We start from the raw sequence: 18,326 nt of genomic DNA on the forward strand, positions 1-18,326 counted from the left end.
GATGTAGCTTAGTGGCACTGCACCTGCCTGGTAAGCACAAGGTCCTGAGTTTGATCCCCAGTACTGGAAAATCAATCAATCAATCAATCAATCAAATCAAATCAAATCAAATCAAATCAAATCCTTCAGGCCGGGGATGTAGCTCAGCAGCACTGCACCTGCCTGGCAAGTCCAAAGTCCTGAGTTCATTACCCAGTACCAAGAAAAATAAATGAAAAGGGAAGAAAAGAAAAGAATGCAGGGCCTGGGATTTAGCTCAGTGGTTCCACCGCCTGCCTCACAAGAGCAAGGTCCTGAGTTCAATCCCTGGCACCAAAAAAAAAAGAAAAAAAAGAAAAAGAAAAAGAAAAGAATCCAGAACTAGTTAGTATCAAAAACAACAACAAATATTTGAGACTTTTTCTAATTTATTACAACTGTTGATGGACTATAATCAGTCATACTTTTTACTTTAACAGCAGATACTTTACAATATTACACAAAGAAAGTATGAACTATTGCATGCTATACTGTGAGTGCCATAATATTCTCTTGTACTTTTCTCACCTACAAGGAGCTTGGCTCATTAGTGAGCCTGAAAGAAATATGAAAATGCTATAGCATCATTTAAATCTTTAAATTAAAAAAAAAAAAGATTCTTTAACCATTGTTTTTAAAGAGGCACAGTATGAAAGGGGGATTGATTCCAAGTTGGAACATGTATACCTGTATTACTGGTTGGGTAATGTACGGGTCAAGATAAGGCATCAGTTTGCAGTAGATGTCAGCTGTACTTATTTGGTGGGCGACCACTGTGATAAATCCCACGGCACCATAGCGTATCCACAGATTAGGATGACACAAGAATGGGGCTAAAGTGGGGGAGGAAGGTACAGATTAAACCAATTTCATAAACAGTTTCAAATTATCAGGACAAATTCTTACCTTATAACATATTTGATAAAGAGATAGTATCAAAATGTCATTATAAAGTTCCTTCACATACTCAACCAACTGAATATACAGCATGAGGAATAAACTCAACCAACTGAACAGTTATTATAATATTACCTTATTACAGATATCAGCTATATCATAAAAGAATAAAAATGGATACTTCCTTTTTGACAATTTTAAATGTCTATTTTTGGGCCAGAACTAAAGATATGTGGGCACCTACCCACATAACACTGGAATAAAAAACTGGGCAGCAAGGCATGGTGACACACACCTGTAATCCTAGTACTCTGGGAGGTGGAGACAGGAGGACTTAAAGTTCAAACCCAACTTGGGCAACTTAGTGAGAACTTGGGATGTAGCTCTGTATGAAGGCTCTGGGCCAACAACATATAGCAAACTATGGTTCCTCCACTAACACCTTCATAAAAGTTCAAGAACACAATATCTACCACATGGGGACAGAGAACTAGAGAGAAACTTCTTCTCCAAGCCACAGCATCAAGAGATCAATTTCATTGAACTAACATTCCTTTTAATGTAGGTGTTTGATCAAATCTAACACATAATTCCTAATTTCATCCACAAGACATTATAAATGAAAACTACAAAGGTATAAAACACTATCCCCATTCTTTAAAAAGTTCAAAATATAAGACTGAGACAGAATATCAAGTATCTTTACATGTCTTTTAATCATTTTTATGGATTAAACCTAAATCAATGATTTTAACTAATCAAAGTTAGACTAACTTGATTTAGAAAATTCAAATTTCCAAGAGCAAAAGAATTATATTAGCTTTGAATATGCAAATATATTAGCATTCACAGGATATTTATTTCATAAAAATTCATGTTAAGAAATAAGAGCAGCACCATATGCTAATGATACTGACATAAAAAGACAAAGGAGCAAAGATTCATTCAAATTATCTCCAGTTCTTCTCATATACACAAAGATTGTGATTATCTCATGAACAACCTGTAGCTCTGATCCATCTGGGAAGGGAGAGTAGTATTTTCCTTCTGACAAAAAGTGGGAAAATGAGAACCAGAAAAACACTGAGAAGCTTCAGCAAGTAGCTAAAACCATAATGGTAAAAAACGAGTTGGGCACTGTGTTATACTAAGTTATTGGTACCAACTCTTAACTTCCCTGTATTACACAACCACACATACACACTTTGTGTGTGCTCATGATACACAAGTGTACCTCTTGACCCCTTGCTCTCAGCTTATCCATATTTCTTTGCTTTGACCAAGGGATGTTAACAAAGGTCACATAAAGGGAAACTTGGAACATGTATAGATAGGCTTGCCCTCTCATGCTCCTGCCATCATCATGAGAACGTGTGCAGCCATGGCCACTGCAACTAGCGACCCAGAATGATACAGATGGGTCACACTCGCCAAATGTAATCGGAGGGATCGCCCACAGACATATAAGAAATTTCTTTAAGTAGTGATTGAGATTTTTCAGTTGGCTGATATAAAGCATTATAATATCGCTGATTAGCTCACTGATAGAAAGCATGTCAAATACTTAAAAAACAACAAGCCTGAATCAAAAGACTTTCCTATAAAATTAATCTTTTTTCTATCCAACATATTCCAATTCTCTGGAGACACATACATACAAAAGGTGTATATTTATTATGACTAAATGAAAATCATGTAATTTTTAAAACTACAAAGCAACTGCCAAAGAAATCACAATAATCATCAAAAAAACTACCACTATCCCCTTTAAGAATCACAACAGATAATGATGTAAGATGCTACAAAAGAACACTTCAAACACTGATCCTCACAGGAAAATCTATTTTAACAATCATCCACATATGAAAAGACCGTCACAAGGTCAAAAGAGTCTAGGTGAGAGATTACAGCACCTGGGTCTAGAGCAAAAATAAGGAAAGATGCACTGAAGAGAATAGAAAGGACAGGCCCACAATACCCATGTCTATTCTATTCCAAGCCCAGGAAGCACAGAATGAAGTAATTCCTTCTAGGCAGGAAGTGAATTAAGTGAGCCCTATTCAACTTTGCCACAGTTCACAGCACCAGGCCTACTCAAATGAAAAGGGGTATCATGGTTCAAATGTCATCATCAAAACTCATGTTGAAATAATCCCCATTGTGAGGTATTTAGAGGGTAGAAACTGCTTGTTTAGAATGCAAAAAAGAGAAGAGAGACAAGACAGAGGCAGAAAGACACAGACAAAGACGGAAATGGAGAAAGAGAATGGGAGAGTACAGACTGAAAATTCAGTCTATATGGACTATAGGCTCAGTTTCCAGGCCCATATGCATGCCCACAGCAATAAGTCCACTCCTCTGGACTCAGGAACCAGCCCTGCCCCAGAGAACCCAGCATCAGGCTAGCACCAACAGACTTAGGACCAGGCCTGTCCCCACATACCAGGATCCAGGCATTACCCAGAGCTAAGCAAGTCCCCACAGACACAGGTTCAAGGTCTACCCCAGCACCAAGTCAGTTCCCATACAAGCTTCCAGCTTCCACAAAGACTCCAGGCCCATCCCACTCAACCTCTTGATTCATTTTCATGGGCCAAGTCAACAGACCCATACCAGCAAACTCTGGCACCAAGACTCCAGAGGATGAGAATCTAGGCCCACTCAAATCCAGACTCAAATATATGGACCCAGGCTTGACGCCTAACTCAATGGACACAGGTACTCAATCAGGTCTTAATGGATCCAGGTATTGGGCCTGACAGAGCCCGGTCCTATACACCAAGCCAGACTACCCATGAACTCCAGCAGCAAGCCTACCTCATGCAGATTCCACCAGACAACTCACACAAAATCTCTGGACAAAATGACTGCTAAAGGGCTTTTGCTACTAAAGTCTACTTAAGTGTACAGACACCAACACAAGACCACAAAGAACACAGTTAATCAGGGAAATATCACATTACCAGAACAAGAAAATAAAGCACCAGTAACAGAACCTAAAATGGAAAACCACAAACTGCCTGAAAAAACTAAATAACAGTCTTAAACTCCAGAGTTACAAGAGAACATGGACAACTAAATGAAAACAAGAAAACTATACATGAACAAAGAAACAGAAACCATGGGGAAAAAAATCCCACAGAGAACACAATGACTGAACTAAAAAATTCCAGAGAACTTCAACAGCAAACTCTATAGGGCAAAAAATTAGCTCAAAAGCAGGTCATTTGAAATTACAGAGGGAAAAAAAATGAAAAACAGTGAATAAAGCTCATGTGATTTATGAAACATCATCATATGAACCAAGATACACATTACTGGAGTTCCAGAGAAAATAGAGAGAGGGAAAACAGTAGTAGAAAGTTTAATAATAAAGAAATGACAGGTTGAGCATGGTAGCACACACTTGTAATCTCAGTACTCAGGAGGCAGAGGCAAGAGGATCGCCATGAGGCCATGAGTTCAGGGCCAGCCTGGCCTACATATTAAGTTCAAGGCCAGCCAAAAATACACAGCAAGACCTTATCTCAGAAAAGAAATAATAGAAAACTACCCCAATCTGGAGGAAATGAATATCTATATTCACAAAGTCCAAAGAACTCCAAACAGATTATAAAGATATTTTCACCAAGACAAATTATAATCACACTCTAAAAATGGAAAAACCAAGAATTCTGAAGGTAGAAATAGAAAAGCACCTATAACATGCAAGGAACCCCCATAAAACTATCAGTAATTTTACAAGCAGGCCCAGAGAGAGTGGTGTGATATAAAGTAGTGAAAGGAAAAAAATAAAAACAAAAGAACTTAAAAATATTACATCCAGTTAAACTTTTCTTCAAAAATAAATAAGACATAAAGACTTTTCCAACTTAAAAAAAAAAAAGAAAAAGAAAAAGCTCATCACCACTAGACCTGCCCTACAAAAGATGCTGAGAAGAGTTCTTCAAGTGGAATCAAAGGAAGGCTAACATGAAAACATATGAAAGAAAAAAATTCACTGCACAGGTAAAAATACAGTCAAATTCAGAAGATGTTAATACTGTAACAGTGGTGCATAAATAGCTTTTAACTCCTTATGAAAGTTAAAGAACAAAAATATTTAAAATAATTATATGCTGTACAATTTGCTAATGTATACTCAATTTATAAAATTTATAGAATATATAAATTATAACATAAAATGTGACAGGAGGAGATTAAAGTGTAGAGTTTTTGTATGAGGTCAAAGTTAAATTCTTATCAACTTAAAATACCAAGTTATCACTGTGCTTTCATATATACTCCTCTGGTAACTACAAAGAAAAAACTTATAAAAAACATAGTAAGAAAGAAATCAAAGCTTAGCACCACAAAAAAAACATTAAATCATAAAGGAAAATAAAAAAAAAACACAGAAGAATGTTATAGAACAATTAATTACAAAACAAAAATTTTGGCAAAATGGCAATTATAAGTCCTTACTAATCACTAATTAAATGTAAATGTATTAAATTTTGCAATAAAATAATGGCTGAAATAATTTTTTTAAAAGATCCAACTAATTCCATTCCAACTAGATGTTACATATTAAACTCTTGTACTTAAAGAGTTTAGCTTTATGGACACACATAAGCTGAAAATATAAGGATAGAAAAAGATGTTCCACAGGGAAAATATTTCAAGATATTTGGCACTGGCAATTATTTTTTGGACAAAACTTCAAAAGTATAGAAAACAAAAGAAAAATGGTCAATGGGATTATATCAACAGAGCAAAAGAAACAGCAAGAGAATGAAGAAACAACAATAAAAGGTAAAAAAATTTTGCCAACTACGCATCTAAAAATTAATATCCAGAATATATAAGAAACTCAAAAATTTAACACAAAACTATGTAATTCAATTTAGAAATGAATGAACAATCTGAATAGATACTTCTCAAAAGAAGAAATACAAACAACCAAAAAGTACATGAAAAGCATGCTCAAAATCACTGGCCAACGAAGAAATGTAAAAACAACCACAGTGAGATATCATCTCACCCTAGTCAGAATGACTATTATCAGAAAAGCCAAAAATAATAAATGTCAGTGAGGATTCAGAGAAAAGGAACTCTTACATATTGCTAGTGAACATAAATTAGTACAGCCATTATGGAGAATAGTATGGAGGTTCATCAGAAAACTAAAAATAGCCAGGTGTGATGGTACTGTAATCCCAGCACTCTGGGATGATGAGGCAGAAGCATGGTAAATTTGAGCCCACCGTGGGCAACTCAGTGACTTAGCTAGTCCCTGTATAAAAATGGACGTAGCTCAGTGCAAAGGTCCTGGGTTCAATACCCAGTTCCAGAAAAGAAAAAAGCAAAACATACAAGAAAAACTGAAAATAGATCTACCATATGATCTGGTTAATCACTTCTTAGGAAAAGTGGAAAACTCACAAATATGTGATTACACCTGAGTCAAAGAAGAACTCAAAAGCAGGAACCAAAATATCTTCAGACAAATGAAAGCAGAAGCACAATACACCAAAACTTATAGAAGACTGTGAAAGGAGCTGCAAGAGGAAAGCTTACAGCAATAAATGCCTACATGAAGAAAAAATAAATATCTCAAATAAACAATATAACTTTATACCTCAAGAAACAAGAAAAAGAACAAGCTTAGCCCCACATGTTCAGAAGAAAGGAAGCAATAAAGATCAGAAGAAAAGTAAATGAAACATAAACTAGAAAAAAACAGAAAAGACTGGTAAAACTAAGAGTTGGTTTTCTGAAAAGACGAAATCAATAAACCTTTAGCAAGACAAAGGGGGAAAAGAGGAAAGGAAGACTCAAATGAAAATAGAAATAAAAGAGGAGGCATAACTATTATTACAAAAATACAAGGCTAGGAAGAGATTCCTACTAAGGTAGGAAATTACGGTTAGAGCAAAACTGGTCAAACTGGGCAAAATCCATCAAAGTCAGTGGAGACTGAAGGCACATGGACAGAATCCAGGGTGACTCTGTAGCTCCTGAACACTGTAAAACAGAAGGGACCAAGCAGAAAAGTGCTATTTTTAATTCTTCATTTACATTTGGCATGAAACCAAGTAAGTCTTTGATAGGACAGTTTAAATCTGGCAGCAGGCCAAGTGAGTTTTTCAAAGGACAACCATCCCAATGCCTTCTTGCACTAAGAAGAAGCCAATCCAAAAGTTCCAGATATAAAAGACCCCTTTCCCTGTCCTCATGGCTGCTGTGAGTCTGTTCACCTGCCTGCTCTGAAAGCAAACTCCTCTTGCATCTTTGATAAATCTACATCCACCCTACCTTTTCTGGGTGCCTTGTCCAATTCTTCATTCAAGACACCAAGAACCTGGAAGGAATTTTCCCAGGACCCTCATTCCAGCAACACTATGAACAACTGTACACCAACAAATTGGATAGCCTAGAAAAAAGTAGAAAAATTCCTAGAAACATTTAACCAACGGACAACGGAGTCATAAAGGAACAGAAAATCTGAACAGATCAATAAATATGGGAATTAAGTCAGAAATTTAAAAAAAAAATCTCAACAGAGAAAAGCACAATGCCTGATGGATTCACTGGTAAATTTTATCAAAATTTAAGAAAGAATTAATGAAATCCTCAAAACTCTTCAAAAACTGAAGAGAAAGGAACCCATTTCCAAATCTATTTTACAGAGCTGCATTATCTTGACACCAAAGCCAGAAAGGACACTAGAAGAAAACTTTAGGCCAGTGATGATGAACCTTTTAGAGACCAAGTGCCAAGCTGAACCCAAAACCCACTTATTTATCACAAAGTGCCTATACTGCAATTAAACCTGAATACTGAAGTTTTAGTTTAGAAAAAACAACATTAACATCTTTTGTCTTAAAAGAAAAATACAGTAATACGTGTGCCATAAATTCACACCACTGCTATAGGCCAATATCCTTGATGAACACAGGTGCAAAAATCCTAAACAAAATACAGTACTAGCAAAGTAAATTCAGTAACATTAAAATATCACACACCATAATCAAGTAGGATTTCTCCCTGGGAAGTAAGGTATTTCAACATGATGCAAATCAGTAAATGTGATACACCACATTAAAAGAATAGTACATATATCAAACATCATGTTCTATATCATAAATATATACAATCTTTGTCAATTATACCTTAATAAAGCTAGTCGGGGGAGAATCACCAAGAAGGGCTACACATAAAGACAAAACAGAGAGATGTATATGGTTTATCATTTGTTTTAAATAAGTGTTTCTAAGTTTCTAAAAATCTATTTTTACTTTTAAATTTTAAAATGTCAACAAACGATTATTAACTAGGTTTTGTAAACATGATTTTTTTGCATATTTGTTATCAAATTCAGTGCTAGTTCTAAGGGAGTTTCCCATTCAAGAAGCTGCACCATTCTGGGCATATTTTGTACATCCATGTAACTTACTGACAGCTTATATTTATTCTGGCATTGATAACTAGAAGCAGCAAGGCAAACTCTCAGAAGAAAAATCTCTACAAACTTTTGAGTGCTGAGGTAAAACACTATGATGGCTTTGATTTAAAATCGATGAACACCTACTTTTCAGATAAAATAAAATGTCATATTAACTATAAGCTATATTAAACCTCAAAAATATTAGGCAACAGAAGAAATGTAATGGATATGCCGATTATGCTGATCTGATCATTTTACATTGCATACATGTACTAAAATATTATTGTACCCCATAAATATATACAATTATTATGCCAATTTAAAAACTGAATAAAAAAAGAAATGTATTATGTGAAATGTATAAGAGGACATACTTATACACAGAGGATATTCATTAAAATGAAGAGTATCAGAGACCATAGCAAGAAAGAGTCAACCTCTGGCAGATAGGGCCACTTTAACACGAGAAAAAAAACACACTAATTTGAGAATTTAGAAAAAGGGAATAGAAAAACATATCAGGTACCAAACTATACATGTAAGATAAAACATTTTCTCCTTTCTATATCTGTTTTACACTATAAAGGGCCAAAAATTTTAAAAATCTTAATAACTTTCATTTTATTACAGTACTGACCCATTTTGATTCCTAAAACTTACTTGCTCCTTAAAAAAAAAGAAAAATTCTAGAGACAATGAATTCTTCAAGATCCAATATGTGGTAGCTTATGTGAAAAACAGAAACATTTCAGTGTAATGCAGTCTTATCATGACTGTTTTGTCAATACTCAACATTGCTACTAAGTTTGTAGTTATTTTTTAAATAATCATAAAAAAATTCAAACCAAATTAGTTCTAAAGTAACAGAACAATCTTAGATATTAGAGTGCAACAGAGGAAACAAAGCGAAGGGACAACATTCATAATGGGAAGAAATATTTGCCAGCTATGCCTCAGACAAAGGATGAATATCTAGAATATATAAACAACTCAAAAAACTGGACCCTCCAAAGTAAAAGACCCAATCAAAAAATGGGCAATTAAAATGAATAGAGACTTCTCAAAAGAATAAATACAGGGGCCGGGGATTTAGCTCAGTGGTTCCAGCGCCTGCCTCGCAAGCACAAGGTCCTGAGTTCAATCCCCAGTACCAAAAAACAAACAAACAAACAAACAACAAAAAAAGAAATACAAATGGCCAATAAGTACACGAAAAATTGTATAGCATCTTTGGGCATCAGACAAATGCAAATCAAAACACTAAGATTCCATCTTATTCCACAAAGAATGACTATCATCAAAAATTCAAATAACACTGGCTAGGTTGGGGCTAAAAAAGAACACTTTTACATTGTTGGTGGCAATATAAACTAATATAATTACTATGAAAATCAGTAAAGACAGTCCTCAAAAAAACTAAAGCCAGAAATTTCATTTGACCCAGACAACCTCTTCTGGGTATCTTCCCAAAAGACAGAATATTACGTGGTACGATCATACCCATGTTTATAGCAGCATAACTCATAGTTGCTAAATCATATGCCCATCAACAGATGAATAGATTAAAAAAGTATAATGTATATACATAATGGAGTACTACTCAGCGATAAGAAAGATAAACTTGAGTGAGTCATTCGTAAGAAAATGGATGTACCATGAGACCATAATGCTAAGTGAAATCAGACACAGATTAAGTACCATATGGTTTATTTTAGAAACTTAAAGTATAAATAATTCAAAGAGCAAAATAATAGATGGATGATAGGAAACAGAGAAAAGTTTTCCAAAAAATAAAAATAAAGACTTTTCGGAGATGGAAGGGGCTTCTCAAGATAGGGGGAGATGGGAAGAAGGGAATGTGAAAAGGAAATAAAAAGGATCAATTGCAATATGTGTATGTACCAATTCTCCACCACAAATGTATTTTAATGTACTGCAAACATTCTAATAAAAATGTTTTACATAGATATTTATGGTACAAAATAAATCTACATGTGCTTTAACTTTTGACAAAAATTTTTTTTTTGGTACCGGGGATTGAACTCAGATCCTTGCACTTGCGCAGCAGGCGGCGAAACCACTGAGCTAAATCCCCGGCCCCTTGACAAAATTTTTAAAAAGCTACATTCATGGCTTAAAATTTTCTCTAATTTTTAAGTCTCTACCAGCTACTATTTAGCTTTGTAACAATCAAAATAAACAATAATAACTTTGTTTTTTTCTGAAAACTGTCTAAGAAAAATCTAAATTAGACTCAAGTCTAATCAATTTTGACTTCCTATTAATTTTCCTTGGCAAATCATTCAGCAGCAATTATTTTAACTAAAAAGGCAATTTTCTAAGATTGCTATGTCCTCTCAGCAGGGAGTCAACTGGCAATCTTACACTGCTTCCTTCCTAAAATAAAGTGACAATAAGACTAAAAGTTCCAGATATTCTTAATTTGAAAAAAATGCGTGATTTGTTATTATTCTGAATTTTAAGTTTGAAGGAAACAGACAAATGTTACAAAGGTCAAGGCATAAATTCCTCTCACTGGTTCATAAAATTACTAATACAGTGATTTCAATACTATAAATTTTTTACTGGCAATCAGGGCAAGGGCAGATGTCATAAATAATCCTTCACATCCAACTGTCAACTTTGCTGGTGGTCAAGTATCCCAAAATTAAGGGTTTGTTTTTTAGTGCTGGGGACTGAGCTAAGGGCCTTGTGCTGCTAACACTACACTGCATCACTGAGCTACATCTCCAACCCCCAAGATAAATTTAATCTCTAGGTTCAAGATTTTTATCCAAGTTATGTTTTTTAAAAAGTCAAGATTTTTATCCAATCATATTTTTTAAAAGATTTTTTTAAATCAAGGGTCACAAAAATTTAACAACAGATGAAAACAAAGCCATATTTCCCAACCTGGACCAGAGGACTGAGTAAGTCAGCCTGTCTCTCACCTACATACAAGTATCCATATAAGTACATCCACACATGCACACTCACACACATTATGTGAAATGATAAAGTTGCAATTATTATACTATATTACCTAAAAACTTTATAAAATTATTCCTACATGCTAGTTTTTCCATCCTAAATTTTCAAAACAGAAACTTACCAATGTCACTGGCAAATTCATAGACATGGGGCTTTTGTAACAGCCCTAACTGGCACATACAGGTAAGGGCATTAAGAGCTTTCACAATAACAAATTCCTCAGCATCACTAAGACCTTGTTGCAAAAGGGGCTTGAGAATTGAGGAGCTTTGCCAGCCAACATAGGCAGCAACACCTGAAAATGAAAAGAAATATTACAATCATTTGATACCTGAAAGCACACACTATTATTAGGTAAAACATTAAAATTAATCAAAAGCCAAACATATTGATCAACAACCCAGGAAAGAATATTGCTATTTCTACCCAGAAAAATAATTGCAGATCTATACCAAAGGAAATCATCCAGATATTCTGGGACACCAAGAAAAATAAAAAATCCTAAGAACTTACAGAAAAGAGAAAACATAGGCTTCTAAAAAGGAACAAGAATCAGACTTGCATCAGATGATCCTCAACTCTAGAGGCTAAAAGACAACAGAGCAAAACCTTCAAAGTTATGAAAGAAATTCTACAATTTCTTTCACTTAAACTGTCAATTAAAAAGGAAACAAAAATAAACCATTTCAAGACATGCAAAGACTAAGAGGTTTACGCTCATGCAATACTTCCTAAGAAAGCTTCTTGATGATGCACTCCAGAAAAATAAAGAGGGAGATGTAGAATGTACAAAATGGTAGTTCTAACCTAGGAATTCAAGGGGGAAAAGAAGATGATAGCTAACAAAGATCTAGAAATTAGCCCAAATTAAACTAAAACCCAATACATTTTAAGAATGTCATGAAAAAGAAAACTAGAATGGATGCCAACCAACAAATAAAACTGTTAAGAAAGAGGATAAATATTACAGATATAGTAAAGAAGATACATTTTTTTCTCTACATTAAAATGTGGAATGCCCTTCGTCACTGAAATAGGGAGAAATGGAAATCTCATGCTGCTATACACATGTTGCTACATACATACTGAAGTGATAGAGGGTCCATGGAACTAGGATTGTGTTGAAGTAAATACAATTAAAATATACTACTTGGCTCCATTTTCAATAAAATTTACATATTTGCAATCATGAAATTTTACTCTGAATCTTTAGAATCCAGTATCTACACAAAGCACAAAAGATTGTACTGTGATTATAAAACAAAGTAAATATCATCTATGACAATGAAATCGCTGGTTGAGAATTCAACTAGTTAGAAAAAAAAAGGTAGCAAGAAAGAAAGGGGCATTAATCTCTGTACTGCAAATCAAAAGTAAGGCAATACAATAAAGGTTGAATTATTTAAAGTTATAAAAACAACACACTGAAGACTGAAGCACCCTGAGAACATTTAACATTTCTAAAACTGACAAGGGAAGAGTATGTAACCATAAGCATTGTAACCATATATTAGTTAAATCTTCATCTGGTGTAGAAAAACATTCAATAGATAGCATCTAAAGTTGATAATAAAAATAATATTATTAGCAATAATCACTTGAAGACACTAACCCCAAAACACAAACCTGAGTGGTTGCCTCTGGGAATGCCAACTATTACTTTTCCTAATTTCTTTATAAATTGAATAAATTCTAAATAATTTGTAAAAGTATATTTCCCTTGTGATTAAAAAATAATTCCAGGATTGTTTTAATAAAAAGAAAAATATCTGAAACTCCAGTGGGTTATATATTTATAAAGTTTATAAACTGGAACATACAAGGATGTTAAATAACTAAAAATATTTTGAAATAAAGAGTGACCTTTAGAAATTCACCCTACCAGACACTAAAGTTGATTAAAATCTATAGTAATATAAATATGGGTGGGAATATCATATGAGTATAAGAACAGAGAAACAGGGCAGGGGGTTTAGCCCAGTGGTGTCGCCGCCTGCCTCGCAAGCACAAGGTCCCGAGTTCAAGCCCCAGTACCAAATAAAATAAAAAATAAAAAAATAGAGAAATAAATGGAATAGACTAGATACTCAGAAAACTGACCCTAACAGGCAGAGGCATGCAAGGAATGATAAAGTTTCACCAATCAATGGGTAAGAAATGAAATGTTTAATAAATACTGTTGGGGAAACTGTCCACATTTCTAAGAAGAAAATAAAATTCAGATTTTACTGTATACCATGGCCCTCCATAAGATCAATTCAACAGTTAAGTTTATAAAATAAAGCATTTAAGAAAGAAGAAAATCATACAAGTTAATCTAATTCTGGAATGGAAAAAAACTTCAAGCACAAAAGTAAAAAAGAAAAATTATAAAAAATAAATTACATAAAAAGGTTTTTTTGGGTACAGGGGAAGGAACTCAGGACCTTGCGCTTGTGCGACAGATGGCGGCACCACTGAGCTAAATCCCTGGCCCGATGAAAAGTTTAAGAAAATACATAAAAATTTAAATTCAATTTAAACTGTGAAAGTAACTTTAACATAATAAGTTAATGTTCTTTTCAGTTAAACGACTAAGAAATTCGGTCAAAGTTTCGCGCTCTGGGTGATTCCGGAAGAAACCGGAGTTTGGTGTTGAACAGGGGGAAACAAAAGAAAGCAAAGAAGTTTGAGACCATGAAGCGAATGCTTTAGTCTCAGAGATGAGAGACCGTATCCCTTGTACAACTGATTATGTAACGGCTGAAACTGAGAAATTGGGACAGAAGTATCGAGTGGCTCTAAGGATTGCCAAGGATCCACGATTTTAACGATTACCTTGCACACATAAAGGGACCTATGCAGATGACTGCTTAGTGCAGAGAGTAACAGCATAAGTGTTACATTGTGGCCACGGTTGACCCGGAAATTAAGCGGAGAATCGGAAGATCCCTGGAGTTCCTATCATGCACATTTCTAAGGGGATGACAGATGATTATGGAGTCCCTCGGTTCTAATTCTTACAAGACAAAAAGTTCCTTTGCCTTCCTCGGACCAACTTCCTGTTTTCAGTTCACTGAACATGCTATAGCGCGAATTATTATTCATCTGTTTGCTCTATTATCAGCCAAGTATGGTTAAATACATTCATTTTTGATGCTTTTTGAAAAAAAAAAAAGATTAAGAAATTCAATAATAAAAGGGATCAAAATAATAAATTCTTAAGAAATACAGGCAATAAAATGAAAATGGCTTTCAACTTGTTAGATCAGCAAAGAAACATACATGAAAACAAATTATCATTTTACCTTTCCAATTAGCAAAGTAAAACCATGTGCAGTACTCAATGCTAATGGGAGTAGAAAACAATCTAACCTTATAAAAATTTATAAAAATATGTTTTAAGAAATATATTCATATTCTTTAACTCATTAAATGTCATACTTTATCCTGAGAAAATAATTCAAAACAAATATAGTCATGCACTGAATAATAATGTTTGGTCAACAGCTATATCATATACAACAGTGGCTGCACAAGGTGGTACTGCCTTGTGATGCAGTCACTCTAGTCTGTGAAAGTATACCTCACTTGAACAATGATGAGATAATTTTTAGAAGTAGTATTTCCCAGAATGTATCTCCATTGTTAAGCAGCACACAACTATACTTAAATAGCTATTTTACTTATTTAAATAAACATATACAAGATATCTGCATAATGATTTTAAGATAAAAATAAATATCCAAATATAAAGGTTAAATGAATTTAGGTATGTAATGGAATAATTTGGATCTATTAAATTATGCTTTCAGGGTCAGAGATTTAGGCCAGTGGTTCCACCTCTTGCCCGGCAAGGGCGAGGATCCAAGTTCGATCCCCAGTACCAAAAATAAAAGAAAGCAGCAAATTATGGTTTCAAAGAAATGTCAATGATATTAGAAAATGCTTAAAATATGTTATCAGAAAAAAATGTACAAAAAATTTAGGAGTAAGATTGTAAGCATTTGTGGCTTAGTATACAAAGGAGGAATTAATAATAGGTAATTTGTAAGAGCAAAACAAGACATCAAATGAGAATTCTAAAGTTACAGTCTCATTTCCAGGGTTGTGCATATCTTCTCAACTTTGGGTTAAAATATCTACAAGTCTGTGGTTGGGAACCTCCAAATAGGGCTATGCGGTAATCGTGTTTCTTTCCTCTAGGCCTTGTGCCGTCTACAAGTTCTTCTTGATCCTCTGGAGATAGCAGATGGTACCTCATTCCACTTATCACCATCTTAAGGCATTCAGGATTGTCTTGAATAAGTGGTTCAGCTTGTACTGTTTTACTTAAGAAATTCTTTGACTTAAGTGGAAACCTGACTTTAGCAAGGATATCAACCATAAATGGCTGACGATTAGGTTCATCATATTTCAACTACCTGATTGCAGCATTATAAACCTGGTCCTCTGCTCTCACAGTCAGAGTGTCCTGGTTAAGATGTGTTACTCACTTGACATCAAGTTGTAGAAATTCATCGGTTCTGTAAACGTCAGTAAAATGCTGATGAATAAAGTCATCTGCTGTAGCTTTCAATTCAGGACAATCCAGACACTCTGCAAGCACACTTACGCCAAGACAATCTGAAGCATCAACCTGTTCTTTCAAAAAATAACACACATTTTCTTCACAGGTTCAATCTGATACTGGTTTGCTGCATCTAACAAAGATTGAACATTGTTGCTATTCACAGAAATTCTAGCAGTACAAGCAAATTCCACAAGTTGTTCAATAATATCTGGTTCAGCATCTTTGAGTTCTACTTCAAAAGACTTTGACTCAACTGTGTTAGTTGTTAACATTAAGTTAAAAAAATGACTGGCTGCAGCAAGGACAACATGGTGAGCAGGTATCTTTCTCTCTTGGACCATGAGGATCACATCACATAGTGATTTCTGTTTCGGCATGTTGTTCATGATGCCCATGAACCCTGCCAACAATTTCGCTTCTTCTCAAGCAGCAAGTTTCTTCTCAGTCTTCTTCTTACTGCTCTTCTCCACTCCACTTCTTACTACTCTTCTCCACTGCCACCCTCCCCAGGCTCGGCTCAAGCCCAGGGCTCGCTGCACCAGGCAAGGGGTCGCACTCTCCAGGCTCGCTGGGTCTCTGTTTTCCCAACACTGCAATCAGGACTTCCAGGTGGGCAGGCAGCCGGCAGCACTGGCTGGACCATGGTGGGAAACGGGGCCGGAGGCTCCTCAGGCGTTCGTTCTCAAGGAGAAGACCCAGCCAGCTCGTAGGGCCGGGTTTAGACTTCCAGTGGAAAAATTCAAATAATTGAGGAATTAACAACTGATAAAAATACCCACATTCTATCATTCTCCAAAGCTAACACTATTAGAAGCTCATTACAATATTTATTAAATGTTTTTATCAGAGGCATACCAGCCCTCTTGCTTCTTTTTCCTACAAAAAAAATCATCTTGAAAAACGTTTACCATTTACTAGTATTTGTAGATAACATTTCAATACAAGTTAGTCCTTGGCATAAGCCTGTAATCCCAGCACTCTGAGAAGATAAGGCAAGAGGGTCACAAGTTGAAGCCTAGCCTGGGCAACTTAGCAACTTAGACCTTGTCTTAAAATTAAAAATTAAATACAGACTGGGACTATAACTCAATATAAAGACCCTAAATTCAATCCCCAGTACCCTCCTAAAAAATGATATTAAAAGAGATACTAATTTAATTATAAATTATTTATCTTGTATTACCTCAAGTGAACATTATTTCATTATTCAAGTAGACTTAATAGAAATACTGTATATGAAATTAATTTATAATTTTGGACTTAATATGTTCAGAAATATCAAAATGAATTTCTGTCTCCTTAAATTGGGACCCTTTCGTATGGATCCTCTACTAGCAAAAAGTGGTGAACACTTTCAATGAATTAATCTTCAAAGAGAACTGTTTAATTAGTATAACTTCACTGAATGATCGAGAATAGACACTATTCCTATAAGTATTGTCTTTATATAGTCCTTGGATATCATTGATAACACAAGGTAAATATTTGTATTAGTTGATGACTAAAAATGATAGCAAAGAAAATCTTAACTTTTTTCTGAATATTGATAGAAGTCTTGGGTTACTATATTGAATTGAAATGCTATTTTTCTTGTTATCATTCTTTTGTAAAACCTGCCAATTCTCCCTTTCCCCATCTTGTACTTGCATCAAGTGTTTAGTGATTGTTTAAAGAATTATCTGTATTCAGTTTGGCTATTTCTCTTAGTATTGGTGTTCTCAAACATAGATAGCATGGTAATGTCCTATGATATTGATGTCTAAAAGTTGACTTAACTGAAAAAAAAATTAAGATTATACATAACAGTTCTTTATCTGACATATTACATATGTTGATTTAATTTATCTTCACAACAACCAATGAGACAAGTACTGAATTACCATTTTAAACACAGGAAAATCAAGACAGAATGATTAAATGATTTTCCCAAGAACAAGTTGTAACTTGTAAGTGACCAAGCCAGAACTTGAACCCAATAGTTTGGTGCCAATGTAGCTGTTCTTGACCATTAGTACTTAACAGAAAGTGACAGATGAAATGGAAAGAGAAAGGAAGACATTTAGAAAAACCACTAAAACATTAACAGAGGTTGTACATGGGTTGAAAGATTAAAGTTGGTATTTTTTTCTTCTTGGTTTCTGTACCCCAAATGCTTACAGTATGTATGTATTACTTTTATTTAAAAAATGAAAATTACTTCTGAAAGAAAAAGAAAATATATTATATATATATTTATATAAAATGTAAAGATAATAGTTCAAAGCATTGACCAATAGATGAGAGAAATTCTACAGACTACCCAAAAGAAGATTTAAGATTATTTGGAAGGGAAAGAAAAGAGCAAGGCAAAAAGATGTGAGAAACAAATTATACTGTATTAGGAACTGTTGGAGTACTAGATGCAGGTGGACGCATCAATAAACTAACACAAAAATAAAA

At 34.5% G+C, this 18,326-nt stretch overlaps 1 protein-coding gene across 2 annotated transcripts in view; it reads right to left on the bottom strand.

Annotated features, from left to right (window-relative positions):
* The window catches only part of Pik3r4 (phosphoinositide-3-kinase regulatory subunit 4), a 101,032-nt gene that overhangs the window by 54,650 nt on the left and 28,056 nt on the right, over nt 1-18,326 (bottom strand). For both annotated transcript variants that reach the window (XM_004834218.3, XM_021242244.2), the window contains exons 7-8: nt 11,457-11,630; nt 706-851 (exon numbers count right to left, since the gene is read on the bottom strand). In XM_004834218.3, coding sequence (XP_004834275.1) covers nt 706-851; nt 11,457-11,630 — 320 coding nt within the window. The remainder of the gene's footprint in view (nt 1-705; nt 852-11,456; nt 11,631-18,326) is intronic.

The sequence above is a fragment of the Heterocephalus glaber genome, unplaced genomic scaffold, assembly GCF_053883595.1.
Source record: "Heterocephalus glaber isolate CG9 unplaced genomic scaffold, H.glaber_assembly_v1.0 deba00001504, whole genome shotgun sequence".
NCBI classification, from domain to species: Eukaryota; Metazoa; Chordata; class Mammalia; order Rodentia; family Bathyergidae; genus Heterocephalus; species Heterocephalus glaber.